The sequence below is a fragment of the Nelusetta ayraudi genome, unplaced genomic scaffold (genome assembly GCF_046127955.1).
Source record: "Nelusetta ayraudi isolate G7.1 ecotype Tasmania unplaced genomic scaffold, CSIRO-AGI_Nayr_v1 ptg000042l, whole genome shotgun sequence".
Lineage (NCBI taxonomy): Eukaryota > Metazoa > Chordata > Actinopteri > Tetraodontiformes > Monacanthidae > Nelusetta > Nelusetta ayraudi.
Window position 1 is genome coordinate 14542900 of NW_027466092.1, and position 23175 is coordinate 14566074.

The 23175-nt window shown below is 43.4% G+C and overlaps 1 protein-coding gene and 1 long non-coding RNA gene across 2 annotated transcripts in view; one reads left to right on the forward strand and one right to left on the reverse strand.

Moving 5' to 3' along the window:
• Positions 1 to 22390, forward strand: part of antxr1c (ANTXR cell adhesion molecule 1c) — a 29347-nt gene extending 6957 nt beyond the window's left edge. The window contains exons 2-18 of the mRNA XM_076034739.1: positions 3522 to 3593; positions 4907 to 4978; positions 5751 to 5832; positions 5951 to 5981; positions 6076 to 6149; positions 6255 to 6323; positions 6952 to 7032; positions 8025 to 8085; positions 8927 to 9025; positions 9179 to 9248; positions 12348 to 12426; positions 13898 to 13993; positions 14171 to 14209; positions 14883 to 14981; positions 15061 to 15228; positions 15768 to 15848; positions 19650 to 22390. Coding sequence (XP_075890854.1) covers positions 3522 to 3593; positions 4907 to 4978; positions 5751 to 5832; positions 5951 to 5981; positions 6076 to 6149; positions 6255 to 6323; positions 6952 to 7032; positions 8025 to 8085; positions 8927 to 9025; positions 9179 to 9248; positions 12348 to 12426; positions 13898 to 13993; positions 14171 to 14209; positions 14883 to 14981; positions 15061 to 15228; positions 15768 to 15848; positions 19650 to 19907 — 1531 coding nt within the window. The 3' untranslated portion in view covers positions 19908 to 22390. The remainder of the gene's footprint in view (positions 1 to 3521; positions 3594 to 4906; positions 4979 to 5750; positions 5833 to 5950; positions 5982 to 6075; positions 6150 to 6254; positions 6324 to 6951; positions 7033 to 8024; positions 8086 to 8926; positions 9026 to 9178; positions 9249 to 12347; positions 12427 to 13897; positions 13994 to 14170; positions 14210 to 14882; positions 14982 to 15060; positions 15229 to 15767; positions 15849 to 19649) is intronic.
• LOC142893833 (uncharacterized) lies at positions 3530 to 5601 on the reverse strand. Its single transcript, XR_012927753.1, has 3 exons — positions 5290 to 5601; positions 4296 to 4357; positions 3530 to 3929 (listed from the first exon to the last, which is right to left on the reverse strand). It is a non-coding gene; the product is annotated as an uncharacterized LOC142893833 (long non-coding RNA).
• Positions 22391 to 23175: the final 785 nt, after the last annotated feature.

The following is a 23175-nucleotide window of genomic DNA, read 5'->3' on the forward strand; positions in this document are numbered from 1 at the left end:
GAGGTGGGAGTCCCTGGATTCACCCTGATGTTAAACAAATAATCAAAAATGCTCCATCACACCTCTGCATGACCACAAGTTCCAGTCCAGTCCCACCAGACGCCCCACACCCCTCGTCCTCTGCTGCCGTAATGGAAGAGTTTGCAAAAGAAAATAGCTGCTGCCAACTGCAGGTCATAGACTGTGTGTCTGCATCGCTGTCTTTCTGTCCGTGCTGCACATTTCCTTGAACACCCAGCTGAACACCTCCACCTCCATCTGACTCAATATTTCTGGAGGAGCTTTTGTTTTGTTTGCAAGGTCTTGTCCTCTTCCTCCTGCTCACTCAGCTTCATCAGGAGTGTAGAAGCCTTGATGTGGGCGGCTGTCCGTGTCATCGTGTTCACAGCACAAGGAAGAGAAAAAAAGCGCATGGGTCAGACGTTTAGCTGACCAGCACTCGTATCTGCTCCGTCTAGACGCCTGAAGACGACTTGAACATTGTTTCAAGAGCTTTTATTGTCTTTGGAGTGGATGTGACCCGCATGGGTGGCCCAGAGGAGGCCGAGCACCTCACCTCACCTAGATCTTGGCTGAGTCGCATTGTGGTCCTCTTGGGCTTTCCCCTGCTGCTGTTGTTGCGTCATTCCTTCTTCCAAGCAATCAAGCCTGCTTGTTTTCTTTGGAGTCAAAACGTGATGGCATTTTGAATGGGGAGGCTCAGATTCCAGCCATGACGGCCACCAATTTTACCAAGATTTGCTTGTTGTGGACTAGGAAGGTCCTTCGAAAGCCCCAATTTACAATTCAACAAATTTTTAACCCATAATAAGAAAATGTTTTATTGTTCTTTTTGGCCAGTCTTCCAAACACAAGTATTTAAAGACCAATTTGATTGGCTAGAATACCGTCACTGACTTAAGGGAAAGTCCCTGGCATTTCCTTGAATATGCATCTCCCATAGCATGGTAATATAATTACCCCTCTGCGGCCCTGCAATAACACAAAGCAGAATGGGACAAAACTTGCTATTTGTAACATTGCATTTTCGATTGTGGCTACAAAGCACACAACACAAGCCGAACTTTGTCAGCAGTAATCTCATCAGAATAAATGTTTTCAAGTCTCAAAGGCCTTCATGCTGATGAATGTGTAGCCCCGAAGCAAGACATAGTTCACTCTGTTTGTTATGTCTAGACAGATTCCAGGTTTTGAGGCTTGCTGGGAACAAGCATTTCAGAAACTGAAGTGAGTCAGTCATTGGTCTTCTCATTTCCATTTAGCCAGAAATCACTAAATTTGTCACATGACAGATTTGTGTCTAGCTAGAAAAAAATACCCATTGAGTGTGCTTTTTTTCAAAGGTTTCCGTTGTCTCATCTATCAGGTCTAAAATAAAAAGATTGCGTGGGTTTCGTGCCGATGAAACCACATCCGCAGTGGCGCAGCGCCATGAATAATGCAGTTACAGCAGCAGCACCTAAAAAAACATTTGATCAGCCTCACGCTTTATTTTGGGTGTGAGCGTCATGGTGCCAACAGCCTATTACCTCATTTCCCTTAGTGTCATCACTGAGGCTCATTAATAGCTGACCAGCTGACTGGTCACATCATAGAGGAAGTTCTCCCCCTCTTTGCCAACTGTTATTAAAATTGCTACTCAACCACAAACTCAGGGGCCCAGGGGAAATGAAGCCGACTCCACAGGGAGCATTTCTTTAATAACAGTCTTGTTTTATGGATGTTCCCCTGGGGAGACAGAGACCTATTTCCCTGCACGGGAGGTTCTGAGACAGGATACAGGACAGGAGGCTGTTTAATTACACACCGGCCTTCATTTAAATTTATTGATCCTTGAAAAACCAAAAACCCTCAGAGGTCAGAGGGTTCATTTTCTAAATCCTTACCAAACAACCAATGGAAAGGTGGCTATAGCACAACTTGGCAGGTGATTGGATGAGCTCTTTATCTGGCATATTGAAGAGGTGCTCTCAGATTTTGGGCGGCTGGTTCAGACAGTTGAATGCTCTCCGTTTGTTGGAGACATTAGGCTAGCTATTGCCCACCTTTCAATGTGAAATTGCCATCAATTTTTTTTTTTTAAGTGCTTCTATTAGCACTAAAGCTGTAAGCATATTTAGCATTAGCTTGGCAGCCTGTCCTCATGTTTGACTGAAATTAATGGTTGAAAACACTTTGTTGAATTGTAGGTTGGCATGATGGATGAGTGAGAATTTAGATCGGAATCCAGTGTTCAAGTTCAATCTCTGTTTTTTTTTCTAATGTGTGACACAACTGGCTTGTTTGTTTGGTTTGACTGAATTGATGTTTTCTATTGAAGACGTTGACAGCTAGCACATTTTTGCCCAACTTGTACCATCATCCAAAGCCTACAGTAAAACATCTCTGAACAGTTCTGCAGTATTAAGAAAAGGTTGGGGTCTTCCTTGCACTCTGCAGGTTCGTCTAAGAAGTAGTTCCCTGACGACAACAAAAAGCACTATGAGAAAATGGCAACTCTACCAACAACCTTTTAAATAAATGTTTCCTTCGCAGAGATTCCATTTGTATTCAAAATGGTTTCAGAAAAGCACACACCACATCAAAGTTATGCTCAGTGAATGTAGTGAACAGGAACAGCTCAAATAAAAATACTAAAATTAAAATACGGTCAACTTTTTGTTATACGGAAGAGATATAAAGGTTTGCCATTGCTAACATGCTAGGTAGCTAACAGCAAGCTAAGAATATATCTGGATATGATTAAAAGCATTACATGTGTTCTTAGAACAGTATTTATGTCAGGTTGTTCTATCACAATCACACTCTTCAGTGGTTGTGTTTGGCTTCTTATCCACTTCTTGTTAGAGAGTAAATGATTTTACCTCCTGTTAGTCTTGGCGAACAGAGCTGTAATTTTCATATTCTGATTGCTCTTCCATACAGAGCTCAGTGGATGTGGGATAAATAGTTGACATAGTTTAAGCCATGTTTTTTTTCTCTCATTTTGTTTGTGGTTTTGTTTCAGCTTCTCTGAACAAAGCTAATATTATCAGAGTTCTGACAGCTTTGAATCATATGGCCACAATGTAGCCGTGTCATGGAACATGGAAATGTGGCAATATTTGGGTGGACGTCTCATTTCCTCTCACAAAGTTGGAAATTTGTAGGCACAACACCAGAGGTCCAGTTAGACAAGAAAACCGAATGTTGAGCATTGCTCGATTAAGCTGTGCATGTAAATGTAGTGACTTGAGCGTACGCACCAAAACAATGCGGGAAAGCAGTTATGTATGTTGTCAGGTACCACAACACCAATTTGGCTCCAATTACTTTGGAATTCAGGGGATTGCGTGAGAAATTTCAAATCAGGTGTAGGGCAGGAGAAAGCGTTGGGAAACTATTCCATAAAACAGGATGCATATGCTCTTTTGCATAATGTCCATAATGTATGTCAAAATCCAAGTGATTTTACTGATGTTTCTTTGCAATTTATCTGAATGCATTGTCATTTCAGTGTTTTCTGTGTTTCTTTGTCTTAGGTCTGGCAGTGTTAAAAATCATTGGGAGGAAATCTACTACTTTGTGGAGAATTTAGCTGAGAAATTCAAAAGGTAAGAGACACTTTGTTCACTGAAAGCACATTAAAATGTTTCACACGTTAACAGTTAAGGCCTGCAGACTCTAAACATTCTCTCTGCCCTCAACATCCTGGAGCCCCAAAATACAGATGACTAAGGAGAAACACATACAGTTTACACAACAGTCACTGCGGTGAAGTAAAATAAAATCTGTTCCCATAGCTACAAGTAGCCATATGCTAAGCAAATCAGAGCCTGTGGCCATGTTTCTCTTCACCAGGGCTGACGTGGGGTCAGTGGGGTTACCAGCAAGTTGCATAACCAGCCTGGGTTGCATTGTCATCTCAGAGTTCTGAATGTTTTCAGCATCTGAAACCCACAAAAATGTATTTTTGGGGAAAGAGTATAAATGTAAGCATGTAATCCAATCAACCTGTTTATAGGATGTGGAGTAAATTCAGTCAGCTTGATAAAGCTGTTGGTTTTAAGGTAGTGCAGATGCCTCTGTGGCAATGTTACAAGGTACATTGGCCTCCTGTAAGTCTCATGATCTCTAAAATCAAAAGCTGGACCTCCATGTCAATTAATCTGCTATCGCCTATCTTCCTGCCATGAGTCACTGGGAGTGCTGGAGTCTATCCCTGCTGTTTTAGGGTGAAGGAGGGGTTACATACTGGGCAAGTAACCAATTTATCACTGGGCCACACAGAGAGACAGACAACCATACACACTCACCTACAGACAATTTAGAGTTGCCACAGTGCGAGTCTTTGGACTTTGGGAGGAAGACAGTCTACCTGCAGAGAACCCACACAAACAAGGAAAGGCCGAGGTTACAGCAGCAGTGATAATGCAGTGTAAATTGTATCGTCTTTTTAAATAGCCTGTAAGTCTGAGTCATGCTTATAAAGCCATTGCAACATTTGCAACTTTGTGAATCAGTCATCGCAAAGAACTTTAAAACAGAAGTTTTCTACTGTCTAACTATTCTACAGTAAACAGTGGTGTTTCGCAAATCTTCATGTCTGAGAAATGAGCTTCAATATTAGAGTCTCGGTATCAGGTTTGACACTAGTAGATGGTGTCTCTATCAGTGTCTTGTGAGTCCGCTGCAGCCTGTTGTGTAGTGAAAACACCACTGAAACGTTCAGGCCTAACACAATGCTCAGACTAGGAGTCTAGGAGTCTCACACCACCTTGCCCAATGGCTTTACCCTCATTTGGGCAAGGTGGGAAAACACCAGCTGCTGAAATCCATAGACATTCTAGTTGGAACTGTGAGTCACTGGAGGTGTTGGGAGGATTTTTATGCTGATTTTCTCTCTTTTTTTCTTCTTTTTCTGCAGCCCAATGCTGAGGATGTCCTTCATAACATTCTCCTCCAAAGCATCCACCATCATGAAACTGACAGAAAACAGGTAAGATGGGCTTGAACAAACAAGCAGGACATGGATGCTTCAGTTGTTCTTGTTCTTCTCTATGAAATCAAGTTTGGATTCCAGTGAAGCAGCCTAGCATGACAAAAAGCAGCAAATTTAGCTCTGTGTTTATAGCCAGTCAGTTTTAGCATGCACTCTCTGAACACTGAAGCTTAAAAAATAGGTAAGGGAAGGACTTTTCTCATTTCTGGGGAGCTCACTGACAGGCAGGAGACACAGTGTCAGAAAAGACTTGTCTTCTCAGACAAAATAAAGTGTTAAATTGGATTTGTATCCTTTAAACTTCTTACCCTCAAGCATCCTTCACAGTCAAATGAAGATGCATCCATCCACTACAAGAAACCAGTCTTGCATGAACATGCACATCTAACTAACATCTAACTCAACTCACCTCCTGTCTGAACACTGTCTACTTCCTCTGTTCTTCTTGTCTGTCCCTGTGGCACCATATATATTCTTCTCACCAGCTTGGGCAATCGCTCCTCAGAAGGTCTGTTTTCTAAAACTTTCTTCTTCTTTGCTTTTCTGATCTACTTTGAACTGTGGGTTACACTGCTCAACACTGCCCCCTGAAGTTGTCGGTGGTACTGCTACAGTTAGTTTTTTTTCTGTATAATCAAGGCAAAACCACTCAAACAAAAAGAAAAACTAATGCGAGAAGACAAAAAAATGCCAGGAGCTCTCTTAGCTCTTGGCAGGTCTGATAAATGGGGAAGGTCTAAGCTAATTCCACTGTGTTTGCTGTCTACAGAATAGACATCAAGAAGGGGCTGAATGCACTCAAAAGGGAAATCCCTGGTGGAGACACGTTCATGAACCTTGGACTGCAGAGGGTATTTGTCCTTGTGTTGCTTCTTGTGTTATCTGTCACTCAAAACCAAACCAGATAATCAGGATAAAAGTCATCTATTGCTTTCATAATTCCTGACATTATGTCCTGCCCGTTTCCAGGCAAACGACCAGATCTACCACGAGAACTTTGGTAAGATTCACACAACCAAAAAAATGTTTTAAAAACAGGTGGCATACTCACACCACAGTCAGCAAGGTGTAAAACACCTGTATGTCCCTTCCAGGCACAGCCAGCGTGATCATTGCACTGACAGACGGGGAGCTGCAGGAACACCAGCTCATCACTGCACAGCAAGAGGTGAATTATTGGCTGTAGCCACTTAGAATTTTAGCAGGGGAATCATCCAAAGAGAAAAAAAACTTGAGCACTTGTGAAAAAGTGATTTTACCACTGTTCCAACAGGCGGAGAAAGCCAGGTCTCTTGGAGCTATCGTGTACTGCGTTGGTGTTAAAGACTTTAACGAGACGCAGGTAAAGTCCAGCTAATAAAAGACGTCCATATATGGTCGATAAACACAATTTCTTTGCCCCATTTGTGTTACAAGTCTGGTTGTTAATAAAAAAAAAAGATTTTTTTTATCTTAGCCATGACACGTTCACAGGTGAGCAGTAAAATCAACACACACAAGTTAAAAGCGACTGTCTGAACGTTCTAAATTTACCTTGGTCCTGATGACTTGTGGCATTTTAATGGCGCCTTCGCGCAGTGAGCCATTAGTATTTAAGACGTACTGGAAAGTAATGTGACATTTTTAACCCTGCACTGCTAATATCGATGACTAAAGTGACGAAATGTCTAAAAATTAAGACTGGGATGGAGGGGGTCGGTGTGTTAATTAGTCAAGAGCCTGTGGTCGGCGCTCTCTCTCTCTCTCTCTCTCTCTCTCTCTCTCTCTCTCTCTCTCTCTCACTCTCTCTCTCTCTCACTCTCTCTCTGAAGAAATAGTTTCTCACATTTCTTTCATATTATTTAATTTGCCTGATTTTCTCTGATTGTAAAGACACTATCGTCTTTCAAACATATGTGATAAGACGTTTGTATTTCTTAATCTCATCTCCTTTGTTCTTCTCATTTGTGTCCACCTCACCGTTCTTGTAGCTGGCCACCATCGCCGACACCATCGACCACGTGTTTCCTGTGCTGGGGGGCTTCCATGCCCTCCGGGGAGTCATTGATTCGGTAAATAAACTCTTCGCTGTGCAGGAGACATTCCTTGCTGCTCAGAAACAGGCAGTTTTAAATTCAAGAGTTTAGTATTTATTTTTAATTCCATCCTGCGTTAACACAGTTGCCTTCTCATGGGGGCCAGAACTTACTTAAAATAACAGCACAACTATGACATAATTCAGTTGCTGTACTTGGTGGGGAAAAGTTCCTGAAAGCCTAGTTCCTCTTTAGCATCTAGCATGTTGAGCCCATAGCAGTGCAAACACACCCTTTCACATACAATTGAAGTGGTTTGCTATTTAATACACCCATCTTTAGCACGGGTGGTTAACTAGCTCTATGAGATTTACAGCATCTGTCTTCCAATGACTTTGGTTGTCCCATTTGTAGCTTCAAACATAGAGTTGACTCTGTAAACATCACACGAGAGCTTTGAGGTTGTGTTTTGTGAACTATATCTTTGTTATCTTCACCCAGACCACAATAACTTTTATAAATTCAGCAATGCTTCACCTTATTAGCCATGCTAATAATCGCTACGTCTGTGAGAAACACAGCTAAGCTAATGTCAACTTCCCTAGAATATTTTCATAAAAACCAAAACCATAGATTTATTTTTTGTTTTACCCCCACAAACAGTTCATTCAAAGCTAAACTCAGGCCCAACATGACTCACGACTGTTTCCTTTCTAGAGACGAATTCAGCCAAAAGTAACTGAATGACTTTTACTTTTATGCTGAACACAAACTTGCGGATTCAGCTCGTGGTCTAACCATAAAGGTGCATGTTCACCCACTCTTATAGTCTTTTTAGTTTACACAGAATGTGTTGTCCAGCAAAGGTTCCCTTGGCACTGTAACAACTGCTAAATCATCTATTTTGGAATTTGTAAATTTATTTCCAGAAATACATTGCAATTAATAACAAAATACCTCAAAGCAACTTCAAATCGTTCAACCTTTCCTGTTGTAAAGTAAATCCTTCCTCCTTGTTTCCTTTCTAGATCATTAAGAAATCCTGCATTGAGATTCTGGCAGCCGAGCCCTCCAGTGTGTGTGCAGGAGGTGAGGGCCATGGACACACACACACACACACACACACACACACACACACACACACACTAACTAGAATGGATCTCCCCTGACTCATCCATACCAAGGCCAACCATCCGTCAACCTTTCAACAGGTTTAATTTCATTACTGGGTGCCTCATCTCCTTCACTCAGTGTAGTAATGGCTTTGCCAGACTGCAATTTGACCATATATGGGGTGTCCAGGCCCCCTGAGGGCATATCTGCTGGGACAAAGTGCTTCAAGTGGTAATAATATTTTTAACTGTTTCTTTAAGGGCCAGGTCCTTTAGTTCTCTGCTAGGAGAGACTCAGAGTTAACACAAAATGGGAAAACCAAGGCTAAAAAAGGCTGACTAACATTTTACAATCTTCACATCTGACTTTTTCCTCCATTAAGCACTAAGCTGCTGACAGCCTTCAGGAGGCAACGTTCAGAATATTATTGCTGGTTTAAATCCAGGCGGGACTTTACTGCCCCCCTCAGTCCTGCAGCCTCGTTCTGATTCACACAAAGCAAATGCACCTCCAGTTGTTATCATTAATGGTTTGTGGTCGAGACACACAATTCCACAAGGTTTGAGATATTTTTGTGATGAAACTGTTCTGCAACTAAGGTCCAGGCACGAAGAAAAAAAAATAACCACATTGTTGTGACAGTTTTATTTTATGGAAGTACTAAAAACACAGATTGTGAAGAGAAGCAACAAGAGTTTTTATACTCTGTCATCCTCAAACTGTGACGTAAGCCCTGTGTTTATTGGCTGAATACTGTATAAAAATGTCCTTTGGCCAGTTAATTGGGAAGTAATGTCAATGTATGTCTTTAAACCAGAGTCTTTTCAAGTGGTGGTGAGAGGTAACGGCTTCCTCCAGGCCAGAGACATCAACAAGGTTCTCTGCAGCTTCAAAATCAACGACACGGTGACAGTCAGTAAGTTCACACACACCTTTAATATAAAACCAACCTGTCTGCCTTTGCTTGGGTTACTTTTAATCACTTTGCCAGTGCTGCGAATTCCTCTTTGAAAAGCTCAAACAAATGACTGCGCTACTTAAAAATGTAACTTTTTCCCCGTCCTCTCAGATGAGAAGCCAGCTGGAGTGGAGAACACGTTCTTGCTGTGCCCAGCTCCTGTCGTGGATGAAGTTGGCAAGTAGGTGTCCCTTCGAAACGACTCTATAACGTCATGAACTCACACTGTGTCGGTGGAGCCACGTGAGCCACCGATCACGTTCTTCCCTTAAAACACAGGACAAAAAATAGAAAGAAAACATGTATACTGACACGTGTTTACGGGCACAGGCCATGAGAAGCCTGCCATACATTAGCTCTTTTTACGATCCCTATCCATGGCTGCATTCCTCCCCTCTAGATCCCTGCGCAGCTTAACAAAATAGAAGGGGGCTCTGTAGCCGTGCCAACACATGCAGCACTAAAGCCCTCGTGCATTTGTCTTGGTTGTACCGTGAATTTAGAACAGGGCGGTCAGAAACAGCTCGAGACTGTGGCGTTTCAGTCTGTTTTGACCCAAATCATTGAAGACGGATGGATGGCTGGGTTAGTGGATGGGTGGAAGATGGATAGATGAATAGATAGGTATGTGGATGGATGGATGGATGGATGGATGGATGGATGGATGGATGGATGGATGGATGGATGGTTGGATGGATGGATGGGTGGGTCGGTGAATGGGTGGATGATGGATACATACTGTAGATGGAAAGGTGCATAGATGACGGATGGGTGGGTGTATGGATGATGATGGGTGGATGGATGGACGGATGACAAAGTGACACAGCAATTAAGAAAATACATGAGAACGCTCTCTATTTCTCTACAGCTCTTTGGCAACCGTGCAGGTCATTCAGAAAAGCTTAAATTTCAGTCTCAACATTTGTAAGAAGTACCACCAACACTCCCTTGCTTTTAGCGACAGTACACAACAATTGCATGCAGCGTATAGAGTGATGCTTGGGGCAGATAGATAGAGATCATTTCATAGGCAGTTTGAAAGAAGCGTTCAACAAAGCGTTGCTCAAGACATGATCACTAAACACTTTGGAGACGTGTTCATGCTTTAGCCAAATCCTATCATCACTTTTTACATTCAGCTGGTTTCAGCCAAAGTGTAGGCGACCACCAGCAGAACTCTTCCCCTGTTGGGACTGAAGACACTTTGAAAGTGACAGATAGAGGATTCATTGAATCACATTCCAAGCTGTTTTTGTTTGTTTCTCTCTCTCTCTTTCAATTGGGCCTCCCTGGCAGCTCCTCCGTGGCCCTTGAGCAGACAGATGAGAATTAACTGGAATGAATTTGGAAAATATTCCTTTGGGAATGTCAGATTTGCTGCTGCGTCACTCGTGGTGCCTCTCAGGCTGCTTTTAGCGATGGCTTCTCCCTGTTTTTCCCCTCTCCCGTCTCTCCCGCTCCCAAACCCCTTCCTCTCGCTCCACGTCCAGTCTTGGGGCTGATCAAAGCCTCGCAGCAGCTCGCCCAGTCTTTCAAGTGTCCACTCGCGTGTTTTCCTCCAGCTTGTTTCTCAGCGGGGTGGAAAAGGCTTCAGACAGAGCCTTTCAAACCGCTCAATTCAAACCAACACTCACGTTGAGGTTGCTTCAGTTTACATCTGCTGATGTGCCTTTAAAATGTCACAGTCGTTGCCCAAATCACGCCAATGAATTCCAGTTTGTTTATTTAGTAGTTCAGGGGTCTTTAGTTGCAACATTTAGACTCGTCCCTGCCGTCTATTGGGAGGTTCTGTCATTGGTGTTTGGATAATTCTAGAACACGATGATGACATGACACAAGATAAGATGAACAGACCCTGCCGTATGTGTGTGTGTGTGTGTGTGTGTGTGTGTGTGTGTGTGTGTGTGTGTGTGTGTGTGTGTGTGTGTGTGTGTTCCTTGACGTCTGTCAGCTATATAGGCATTGACACCACACTCCAGGTTGACACACTCAACAATCCTGCTATTTGTTTCTTTTACCATTTTTTCACTTTCAGTATCTTCTTTTTTTTACCTCTGTCCACCGTAGCATTGAAATCAAATCAAAATAACGTACTGTTATGCCTCTGTTGTTTATTACCGAGGGGCACAATCACAGGGATGTTAGTGTTATTGGAGCAGTATCAAATTCTTTCACCAGAAAACACAATCCAGTTTCACATCTGGTTCATTTATTTACTTTCTGCCCGCGTCTGTTTGCAGTAAATATGTCTTTAATTACGATGGATGTTTTTCATACCGCTATTTAGGGCAGCTCTCCTACCTCTGTCACAACACCACAACACACAACACTTTTCTTCCCGAAGCCACTAGCTTGTTTTGATGCTTCACTCTCGTCCCTTGCTGTCGATTCCCCCACTGAACCAGTTCTTTCGGGGCCTTCAAACCAGATGAAAGACGAGGTTATCGGCCCAGTCTGCCTGCTTTCCATCTGCTGGAGCTCATTCAAGTCCACCTGGTCTCCCAAATATTAACACGGTTGTGGGGGGAGGTCTAGAGTGCTTGCCTTTCATCCACATGTTTTGAGGATCTGAACACGGCCAGGATCCTTGGAGACCGCTGGAGGTCACATGACAGTTCCCAGAATTGTTTTGCCACAATTTGGACGGAGATGAACCTAGTTTCTTTTAGTTTTTTTTTCCAAGTCCTTCAAGGACTTTAAACCAATGAGGTTTGGAGAGGGGGATGTTTATGGCTTTCAATTTTCAACATTTTGTAAAGAAGTATGATTTATTAGCTTCCGAGATCATCTGCAGCTTTTAAAGAGGCCATTGCAGAGATTGTTTGCATTCCTGAGATCACAATAGCCATGTTGTCATGTCTTGGAAAAATAGACAACTTGCCCAGAACCGTAAAAACAGGCGGCCGGAGGGTTTTATTTTCCTTTTCCTCTTTTTTCTAGTTCATCCCTCACGAACGCTGGCCTGCTGTGAGGCCCAGCTGGTCACACAATCACACTTACAGTTTGTTGTTTTTTCCTCAGTGGAAAACGTCTCTATTTGGCTTATTCCAGATCCAGTTGCTTAATTAGAAGTGAAACGCAGCCCCCAAGGTATTGCCAATAGTGCCGTCCGGCAGTCCGTTTACTGCACACAGATTGGCAGCACGATGAAGGTTGTTGGCAGCTTTGGTCACATTTATGGTTTGAGGCTTTAATCTGGCACCATCATTCTGATCGTTCATTAAAAAAAAACGTGCTTGTCATGAACCTTTCCTTTAATTTCCCTCTTGTTTGGTTTCAGGGTGATTTACCTCCAAGTGAGCATGAACGACGGCTTGTCCTTCATCAGCAGCAACGTGCACATTACTACCACAGAGTGTGTAAGTGTGAATGTGTTATCCTCCCTTCACGTCTTTAAACTGCAGTCATTCCTGATTCAGAGTGCAGTGCAAGAGTCAATACAGTGTAAATTAGCATTGCTCAGAAAGTTAATGACAAAGCTGTTCCATAGCCTTTGGGATGTGTTGATTCATAAAAACGTGTCTTCTAAATGACCATAAAAACTTCTTTACACTTTGAGTGAACATCTCAAGGTCGACATCTTATATGCTCTGCAAATCTTACAACAAAAATCCAGCCATAAAGATTCCAATCTTCCAATCTTTTCTGCTGTTCAAAAATATGACTGGAAAAAAAAAGAGGTGGGACCTACAGACCTACTTACATGTCAGGGAGGCAGGTTCGTGACCGCCAGGTCGTGTAAAAGAGAAGCCTTCAGCCAAACACCAGGGTGTATTAACTTTCACTTTGAGCTGCGTGACGACGATGCGATAAGACCGTCTGGTGTGTAAAACGTATAGAAGCGTATAACAGGGTTGAGCTCCGTTCCATTAAAGCCCACATTGAGAGAAACGCCATCTAGAAAGAGCGGTTTGACATAATAAAACACTAATGTCTAACATGTGGAGTTGAGCCACGTTGGGTTGCCACCCAGTTCCAGAGAACATAGCTTCCTCTTTGAAGCTGCTCCCCCTCTGGTCATGCGACATAATTTACATAGAAACAATAATAATAATCATAATAATAATAATAATAATAATAATAATAATAATAATACGCTGTATGATGGCACGTAAACGCTGTTCATCCCTAAATTAAAAAAGTACTTGCAAGTCACATACTTTAATTGAAACTGACTGCAATTAAAAAAATGCAGCTGGAAGTTTTTAGGTTAGCAGAACAAAACACAGCACTGCAAAACGGGCCAGTGAAGCACTACAAAAAAAAACGAACAAACCATACGTGCTAGAGCGACCAAACAGACATGGCCACTGGATTTCTTTTCTTCTTTGTTTGCTCAGCCATTATTCTGCTTGTCAAGCGGGTAAATGCATGAAAAAATACTTTGCTGATTTGGAATTTTTTTCCCAAAGTCATTTGGTTCCAATGATGTTGCCCTATGTGATGCACTGCCGAGTTCCCCTGTAATCTCTAGACATTGAGTCACACAAGGGGGGGGGGGGGGGGTTAAACCACATTTGATCCCGATCTAATGGGAACCACGTTTGGCTCATGGTGAGCAGGAAAACTGATAGAGTTGTTCCAGGATCTAAACCACTGCCATCAAACAGACTGAGACGTGAACGTCTACCGCAGTTAAATTACGTGACACTGACGTAGATGAGATGGATTATTCTGATCAGGACCTCCCTGTTTTCACGAGAGCTCTCAGTCTCTTTCGAACGTTACTGCAGAAGCTTCGGAAGTCGTTCTTTGCCCATCTGTCACCAAGACCAGCGAGCTGCATGTTTGTTCCCTTAAAAAACCTCTTTTTGTGTGTCCACTGTCCAGTTTGACGGCACCATCCTCCTGATCACCCTGCTGGCGCTGTTCCTGCTGCTGGCCCTGCTCTTCATGTGGTGGTTCTGGCCTCTCTGCTGCACTGTGGTACGACACACACGCTGCCTTCAGGGAACGGCCGACTGTCGAGAGTTCATCACAGGGCTGCTCTGAACTCCGAAGGCCTCTTAAGACTGGCGGCGATCTTACGCAAGATGTGTTACGTGCTGACGGGATTAGCGCGTCTGTCCGAAGCTAAATGTTGACTTTTTATTTTTTGCACAGGTGATCAAGGAGCCGCCCCCTCCTCCTCCTCCTGAGCCCGTGAGTCAGACACGGCACAAACACTCTCAAACTTACCACCGCTCACTCACTTTGTAAAAATAGAGAGAAAAGGCAGAAAACGAGTGTAAGCCGATATGGAAGCCAGTCTGATTTTTCCCTCTCTGGTTTATCTTGAGGTCACTCAACAAGTCAACATGACAATTTAACAGGGTGACCGCGTGTCATCTTGCGATAACAGGAAAAGTTAATGTTACACTGTGGTGCAGCAACCTTGTTTTCGAGTGATAGCGAGATAATCCAAGTCAGTCTTCAAAATAAAAGATGATAGCAAACCATTAACTCACAACCATAATGTGATTATTTCATTACCTTGAAATAACACGAATTAGCCCTACGCAGATACAATTCTACTGCTTTCAAAAAGTTTGCTAACGTGACTTTTGATTTTGAATCACTGCGCCTTTTAATCGAGTCGGAGGCAAAAAAAAAATGATCAGCACAACTCAACCATGTGTAGGAGTTTTACAAAGCAACAGTGGTGCTCTGCAAGCTGCAATAGAGCAGAGTAATGTGCACTTTATATATGCAACAGAGCTCATGGACAACACTCTCAGCTGACACGGTGTTCATAAATTTAGAGCCGGACACCGAATTAGCTGAAATCTCTTTCAGAGACGCTTTGAGTCAGTCTTTGTCTGATTGTTTTCTTCAGGAGTCAGACGATGAGGACGGCCTGCCCAAGAAGAAGTGGCCCACTGTGGATGCCTCGTATTACGGAGGAAGAGGAATTGGCGGCATCAAGAGGATGGAGGTAATAAAAATATCCTCAAAAAATTCCCATGTAAAAAGTATTCCTTTGACTGGCTGGTCGCTCACCGTGCTGTGTTCAGGTGCGCTGGGGAGGGAAGGGCTCCACCGAGGAGGGCGCCAAGCTGGAGAAGCCCAAGAACGCCGTGGTGAAGATGCCCGAGCAGGAGTACGAGCCCTTCGAGCCCAAGCCCAGGAAAGCCCACAACAGGAAGCCGCAGCAGAGCAGGAAGTGGTACACACCCATCCAGGTAGAAACACAGCAGCACAATTGTGGTTAACAGAAGCCAGAACAGCAGGAGCTTGTGAATGTACACCTCTTTGTATTGGTTCCTGGACTTGGGGTGAATGCTGACTGAGAAAAAACCCAACAATAGCCTGGTTTTATTTGAGGGTTGTGTCCACTTCTGGCCATATTTTGTGCCGTTAGTTGTAAAAACAAGCCTGTGTTCCCCACAGGGAAAGTTCTGACAAAGGCACCTTATTGCACCTGACATAATGCAGCTCTGTGTGGCAGCACTGGCCTCACAGTCCCTGTTATCTGTGGACGGTGGTGTCGTCCGTCTTAGCAGCAGTATTTCTAATGTGACTGACGACTAACGAGCAGTGACTCACGGTTGGTAGATTTCTTGGTTCTGGCCTTTGTTTCGCATTAAAAGCCACAGAGCCGTGGCTCTGAGAAGTCCCTGGACTGACGCCAGCACTCTCTCAACGCTCCGAGGGTGCAAATCTTGGGTGTGCAGATGTGACCAGCTGTCAGCTGAACCCTCCACTTCTCTCTTCTATCCAGGGTAAACTGGACGCTATCTGGGCTCTGTTCCGCCGCGGCTACGACCAGGTGTCCCTGATGAGACCGCAGCCTGGAGATCATGTGAGTGGCGTCTCTCAGCAGTGCAGCAGCTCCTAGCTGTCACCCATCAACCTTGACTCACACAACCCACTTCTCCTTTACGGCCACCATTCTTCCTCCAGGGCAGTATTTTAGTCCTGTGGCAGCTGCATCATCTTTTATAATTTTTACTTCCACATTTTCTCAGAGGACTGTTTCAGCAAATGCACACCTTAAATAAAAACTAAAAGTAAAGTGCTCCACCACCTGAAACACCCGTCTGACTAAGAACTGGAGTCACCAGTCCTCAACAGCCATCAACAGCCATCAACAGCCAAGCATCAGGTTGTCACTGCAACTTTGGTCCTGTGAGATATTGGGATGACATCAAATCCCCCTGACAGTGTGCCAGTGAGACGTCACAGCTTCTCCACTAACTCTGGCATGAGAAAGACTTTCAACCAACCAGAAATATGTGTGTGTTTGATCACAGTCATACCCAAACTCAAACTCAACCCGGTGGCCTTTAGCGCAGCCTGGTGCTCAAGAGGAATACTTGGCAGCAATCCAGCAGTCGCAAGGCAGGTTTAAAAACCTTAGACTGTAGACTTGCATACATACAGATTCAGGTCAACTTCCTTTTTTCAAACGGCAGATGATGTTTTCAGACTCAGATTTAAGGGCTTAAATGAAAAGTTGAGGGAATTCATTCACATGTTGAGACACTGAATCTTTTCTTTAGCATCTGCAGCCAGAAAATGTCGTCACGTTATGTCGCCTGCTGTCTGTCTGTCTGCCTGTCAGCCTGTCTGTCTGCCTGCCTTTCCATCTCATTCACTGCTGGTGTTTCTGCGCTGGCTAGCACCTCCGCTGGCCCGTCTCCAGGCCGTTGGGCCGCTCACACCTGCTTCACATTAGAAGCCATAAAACAAATCTAAAGCAGAGCCGCTGCTCATGTTGAAGAAACATCCTCGGCAGCTTTACTGCTGCGTCTGTGTGATATTGAAAAAAAAAGAAAGAATGAAAGAAAGATTTCTTTCTTCTCCACAGATTAGCCACATGATTCGGTTGTTTCAAAAAGCCACAGATGAGATTTGGGTTGAAGATGGGAGTCACCCAACGTGGAAAGCTGTGGAAGGATGTTTCCAGTCAGAGTTAATTCAGTGGGACATGATGCAACCCAGATGGCCGCCTGGGTCTCAGCCACGTTAGCAGAGTGTTTGGGCCGTTCCAATTAGCAAAAGTTGCAGTAGCATTTTGACTGAAACAGTCCACAGATTCTGTGATTAAATGAGTTTCCATTACCCATTTTAACCTGCCTTGAAAACGACTAATGGAAAAGGTCAAAAACAAGTGTAACATTCTTTTGCAATAAAAAAAAAATATAGAGACTTTTGGTATTTTGTAAAAAAAAAAAAAAAAAAAAGAAGAAGAAGAAGAAGAAGAAGAAGAAAAAAAACAAGTATGAGCGTCAACATGAAAATGGGTGGCACAAACAAAAGAAATGAGCATTTAAAGGAGCAGTTCAACAGTTTGCCACATTGGCCCATTGCCGTAATCCCTAAAGTCATAAGAGCAGGCACTTTAATCATCAGTGCCTGTTGTGATGAGATCCAGGGGTTCGGCCAACTCAATACGGTTTGCTCCCCACTGGTTGGGCCCTCCATTCAATTTATAGCCCATTAGCTAAAAAATTCCCCGTGATCTCTTTTGACGGGAATTTGGGTTTTAAGAGCCTTTTCTTGGAACCACAAACAGACGCAGCGCTCGCGTGTAATTTAGCTCCACGTGAGACAGAAGAGACAAGAAAAAGTCAACGTTAACTTAGTAGTTACATCACTGCCAGAGCAAAGTGACTGGGATTTGATTCCCTTAGTCATCCGTTTTTTTTTTTGTTTGTTTTTTTTTGTTTTGTTTTTTTCTCTCTAACCCACAGCAGCTCTCAGTCACGGCCAGACATGTAAACTCTGCATGTCGGAATATTTAGCCGAGCGACTCGTGTCTCGCTGCGCTGACACGAGTCGCTGCTTGAGGTCATTTTGTGGTTTGTTCTGAAGTCATCGAACTCTGGCCAGCTCTCCAGCCTGATCTTGGCAGGATTGTTCTCATCCGGTATGAGACCAGAGGGGACCCAAAAGAAAAATAAGATGTAATGAGGCTGCAGCAAGAACGCGAATAATCATTTCCCTGTGTTCTTCTGCACACGGTTGACCCCTTATTTTTACAAACTGAAGCCATCGGCCTGTTTGCTAATGGATGACTCTGCTTCTGCGTGTTGTAATACTTTGTTTATATCCACGCAGAAGCATGTGATTTGCCAGCAGTAGAGTCCAGTTGACCAAAAATGTAGTGAGCCATCATGAGTGCGTGTGTCACCAAACCACATCCATTAAACAGACGTCAGAGTGAGAAAAAAAAATAAAGGTACGAGGCAGAGGAGCTGCTACTGAGGAGATGAGTGCTGGCTGTCAGAGCTGTCTTCACCGACTCACCGACTCACTGACTCACTGACTCACTGACTGGTTGGCTGTGGCTCGTTGCTCTCTCTGTCACACTGTTTTCAGAGGAAGAGTGAGGCTTTGGGGCTTTTTCAATTGATGAAATCTTTCATAAATGTGATTCACGGTTGCCAGATAATATTCATTTTCAGATTTTCTTTTTTTTATCTGGGACTGAAATGTATTAAGCTTGATCTTGATCTTCTTTATAAAGAAAAAAACTAGTTGCAACTTGCACATTTGAAAAGGAATTAAGCTGAATGTGGCTGATTGCAATGAGGGGGTATCCATGAGGCACCAGTACCATCTGTGACATCACAAAGGGGGAATTCCTAGAGCTGAGAGTTTTATCGCTCTTTTTCTGAAGAATGGAGCCAGCAAAAGGAGTAAAAGATGGACGTCCTCTGCCTTCTTGTGCAGTTTGCTCAGAGGCTCAGAGGTGAAGGGCATTTCATGTGAATTTGAATTCCTTTCAAATGATGAGCAGAAGGTTGTGGGGCAATTCAGGCCTTCCCTGCACCTGCATATATCCTTTATTTTAACTTACGTGCTCCTGAATTCTAATTTCTCTATCTGCTGCACAGTAACACTTGTGTGTGTGCATAATACAGGCCTGCTAAAAAGCACACAAGTGTACCATTGTAGTTCCTTGAGTTTCCAACCCCAGCTCTCTCCACTGGTCATTAGTAGATTAACTTGACTCCACCACCGTGAAATACTGTTGTAACAGCGACCTCTGTGAACTCGGTCACAGCCCTGCGTGTATTATTGCAGAAGCCTAATAAGCAGCTTGGAAGCTTGGAAGAAAATGAGATTGTTGTTGCGGGAGACAATCACAATCACAAGAAGATTTGAAGTACTTTAGTAGAACAACAGTCTGGTGTGTCCGCATGTTTCCAGCTGCAAACAAAGGACAGAGAGGGAGGCAAATGCACATTAGAAGAATTACCAAATTAAAGAAAAAGAAAATGTCATTATGACTATTGTTCCTTACTGGCCTGCTACTGTTGCTGCCGGTTCACTACAGTACTGCCATTGTTGTTGTTGTTTTCCCTCTGTACTTGTACTCCTGCCTTTCTATTCAGACTCACTCCCTCTTTCTTTCTGCTTCCAGCGATCGACCTCCCTCCCTTAGATGAACGTCAGGATCGGCTCGTGTTTTCTGTCTTCTACGTAGCTGTTTTTCCTACACTGCCGCCTCATTACTCCCTCTTGGCAGGAACAGTTGGCCATAAGATCATTCCATAATGTGACGCTATACGAACAAAACTGAATTGAACTGAATCGAGCTCCCAAAGAGACACCGTTTGACTTTTCTAACCCTCTTATTTTTCCTCTCCGGCAGGGTCGCTGCATCAACTTCACGCGAGTCAAAGAGGAGTCGGCTGCAGCCAAGGCCCAGCCCCGCACGCCCATCCACATCCCCCCACCGCAGCCAGCAGCGAGCAGCCGCCCCGAGACCCGCTCCTCTCCCACCCACAGCAGCCCTCCTGCCAGGTCGCCCCCGTCGGGCCAGCTTCCACTGGGTCCGCCACCGGCTCGCACACCACCAGGGCTCCCCTGCCCGCCGCCCTCGCGCCCCCCGCCCAGCCTGCGACCCTGAGTCCAACAGAGAAAATCCCTCCCTGACCCCCGCCAAAAAACTCTCCTGCTACAGACTTAACGCTTTCCTTTTGAAAGTTCCGGTCTTTGCTGCCAAAGATTCTCCTGCTATGTTGTATTGCAGTCCTATGATTCTTCTTCTGGAATAGGGTGAGAGTGTTGAGTCCTCAAACTCGTGCTACTGCCTAGCTTAGCATGGTGATACATTTCATTGGAAAAACTAAAAGAATTTCCCATTCAGAGGGTAAGCGCGGGTGGGATTATGTTACTTAGTGCTGGCGCATGTGAGGTCAGGGCGGATTGTTGCTGGACAGCAAAGCATGTAGGGACAGGAAGTCCAAAGGGAGAGAGAGAACTGCATTGGATGAAACTTCACTGTTGTCTCCGTCAACTACTGAGTGCTATTGCTATCAGCAGTTAAAGTGAAAAGCAGGTGATAAATTGAAATCTGATGAACCATTTTTTTTTATTTTTTTTTTATCAATTTGGTAAGTAAGAAAGGAAAAGATTATGTAACGCGCCAAAGAAAAATATGATTTTTGGTATTTTTAACTTTTCACAAAGTTACGTGTCACATGCTAACCCGGCAAATTCCAGCCTGTTCATTCCTAACATCTATGCAATCGTTCCAGGGTTTTGTGGTCCAGTTTTTGTTCCAGTTAGCGACAGGGAAGTGTACAAATGTTGTGTGGAAAGTATGTTAATTGTATGTCATTTTCAACAATGTGTTTGAGACATATTTTTTTAAGGTTATGTTGGTTGTTGTCTTTGAGGCTTTGGATTTTGTCCTTTTCGTGTAGTTCAGTTTAGATTACTGCAGTACATACAGTATACTTGTTCCTTTCTTCGGGGGGTTGCGATCTATGCACATAGACAACTGTTGGGCAACTGCAGTGCATATCTGTCTTGTTAGCATTTTGATATGAACGTATGAAATGGTGCATATGAGGTTAACATGTCTCCTCCCCTTTTTTCATACCTAACTCAGATATTGTGCCTTAGTAGCAGTATGCCTGTTTGTTTCTTTAGTTTTAACATCACCTATCACATTGCAACTGCAGGGCAGTTCATCTAATTTATTTTACTCGCCCAGGAGAACTAGAGTACTTGAATATCGACAAGGTGTCCAACCGTCAAGACGGACGCTGTTCGCAATATCTACAAAAACGCAACAGCTAGCCAGTTAAAGGTCATAAGAGGTCTACCAGCATTTCTCAGCCACAGTGAGAACACACGTTCAAAGTGTGTTAGTTGCATTTTTTTTTTTAAACAAAAGTCTGTTATTGTTTTTTGTTTTTTTAATTATTTTGGGAACTATGGCACCTAGCTGGTGGTAGAAAATGTGCTTTCTAGCAACATCTGCATGCTAGCAGCTAGCACTACAATAGGGATCATTTTGAAATTTCCATTTGAGGATTTGGAAAAAAAAGAGTTGGGAAATGCTGGTTGATCTTATATTCTTGGATTTTTTTTTTTTTTTTACTTTGTTTATACTTTATTGTCGATGTACGTCATTCAGTTATGCTCTGTACCAATGTGCTAACTTGCGTGCATATTCTCTATTGCTATAGCTATAGCAATAAAAACAAGTTCCTAGCTTTCCTGTGACGTAGAGTTTTCATCTCGTGGAAAACGCCTTTCAATTGTACAACCTTTTTGCAGATTATGAGGATATATCTCTCAAACCATCTTCTGACACAGTGTAGCCTTCAAAATCCCACTTATCTTTAAAAAAAAAAAGAAAAGAAAAATGCATTCCTGCTTGAGAGGTTTTCCAGAAAAGGGCTCTCGGTGATCGTCACACGTCGTCATCACGTCACTCCCATAGTCCGTAGACCGTTGGGGCACTTTGATGATTCAACTGTTATTCCATCATAGGCTTCTCTCATACAAGTTGCGATACTTTTCCCTGTCCACTCTGTGATATCCGACAGCCAAGATTTCCTTGGTCTTCATCGAGGTCTTTTTCCTCTTACCTGACCATGCATGATTGTGTGTGCTAGGGTCCCAGGGCTTTCTTGTTACACGGCCGAACCACTGCAGTTTCCTCCTGCGTGCGATCTCTACAAGTGGTTCATATAATCCAGCTGGATCTTGAATTTGTCGTTTGACTTCATCATTGCTAATTTTATCTTTCCATGTTATTCAAAGAAGCCGTCTATAGCGCCTCATCTGGAAGGCAGCGATACGTCTAGTCGTTTTGGCGTTGTATGTCCACGTTTCGCATCCATATAGTGCAATTGAAGTAATGAGGGATCTCAGCAACTTGATTTCAGTCTGAAAGCCTATATTTTTCGCTGCATTCTCGGTGATGCAGGATCAAAAAGTTCAGGAAGCAAGATGAGAAACCTTATGTTAATCAATGAATTTGACACATACTGTATAAACAGCAGTACTGAAGCAATTATGAAGATGTATTATTTTATTGGTTTACATGGCTGTTTTTCTTTATCAATAAAGGTTGATTTCCAAGCTCCTAGTAAAGGTGTGTGCCAGTTTGTGATTTCGGCTTGGACTTGCGCTGATGTTGAACACAAGGGACAGTGTCTGGCCTGTCTAGTGGTCCTGGTGCAGCTCCACCCTTGCAGGTTTGGACAGGGGATAACTGTGCTAGTCACAGTACATGCAGTGTACACCACACTGTACGCAGGAAAAGTGGCTGCACTCACACTCTGCACTCTGTACAGTTCCCGTACCTCAGGTCATTCTTGGGCTAGCTCAGATTTCTTTCCTGTGATTCACATGGAAGTCATGCTGTGTCTACATGGACTCTGGTAACCGCACAGATAGATGGATACAGTGGGTGGAAAGATAGATTTCATTTCCCTCTACCTTTTGTATAATAAACAAGGACAAAGATTTTTTATTTTTTTTAAAGAAAAGTTTTAGACTTATTTTTCTTGCCTTGAAAACTGTCTTGCTTCTTAAAAATGTGTTGGCAAAAATGTTCAATTGTATTACAAGTGGCTTGCCCGGGTGCTCAAGAGCTTGATGTTGCATTATCTGTGATGGCAACAAACCACATGACGTGTTAACAAATGAGTGAGATTTGCCCCAGGAGTAAAGAACCTAAAGAAAACCATCGGAAAGGGAAGGTCCATTCGTGGAAAATTTGGTGATTTGACGACGCTTCTATCTACACATGTATACACAGAATAAGCCATTCAGGTTACAGGTTTGGGCCATTCACCTCAATTAATCTTTGACAGGCCCGCTTCTCATTTTTATCAAGGTTTCTGATCCAAAAACTGAGAAAAAGTCCCCCCCAA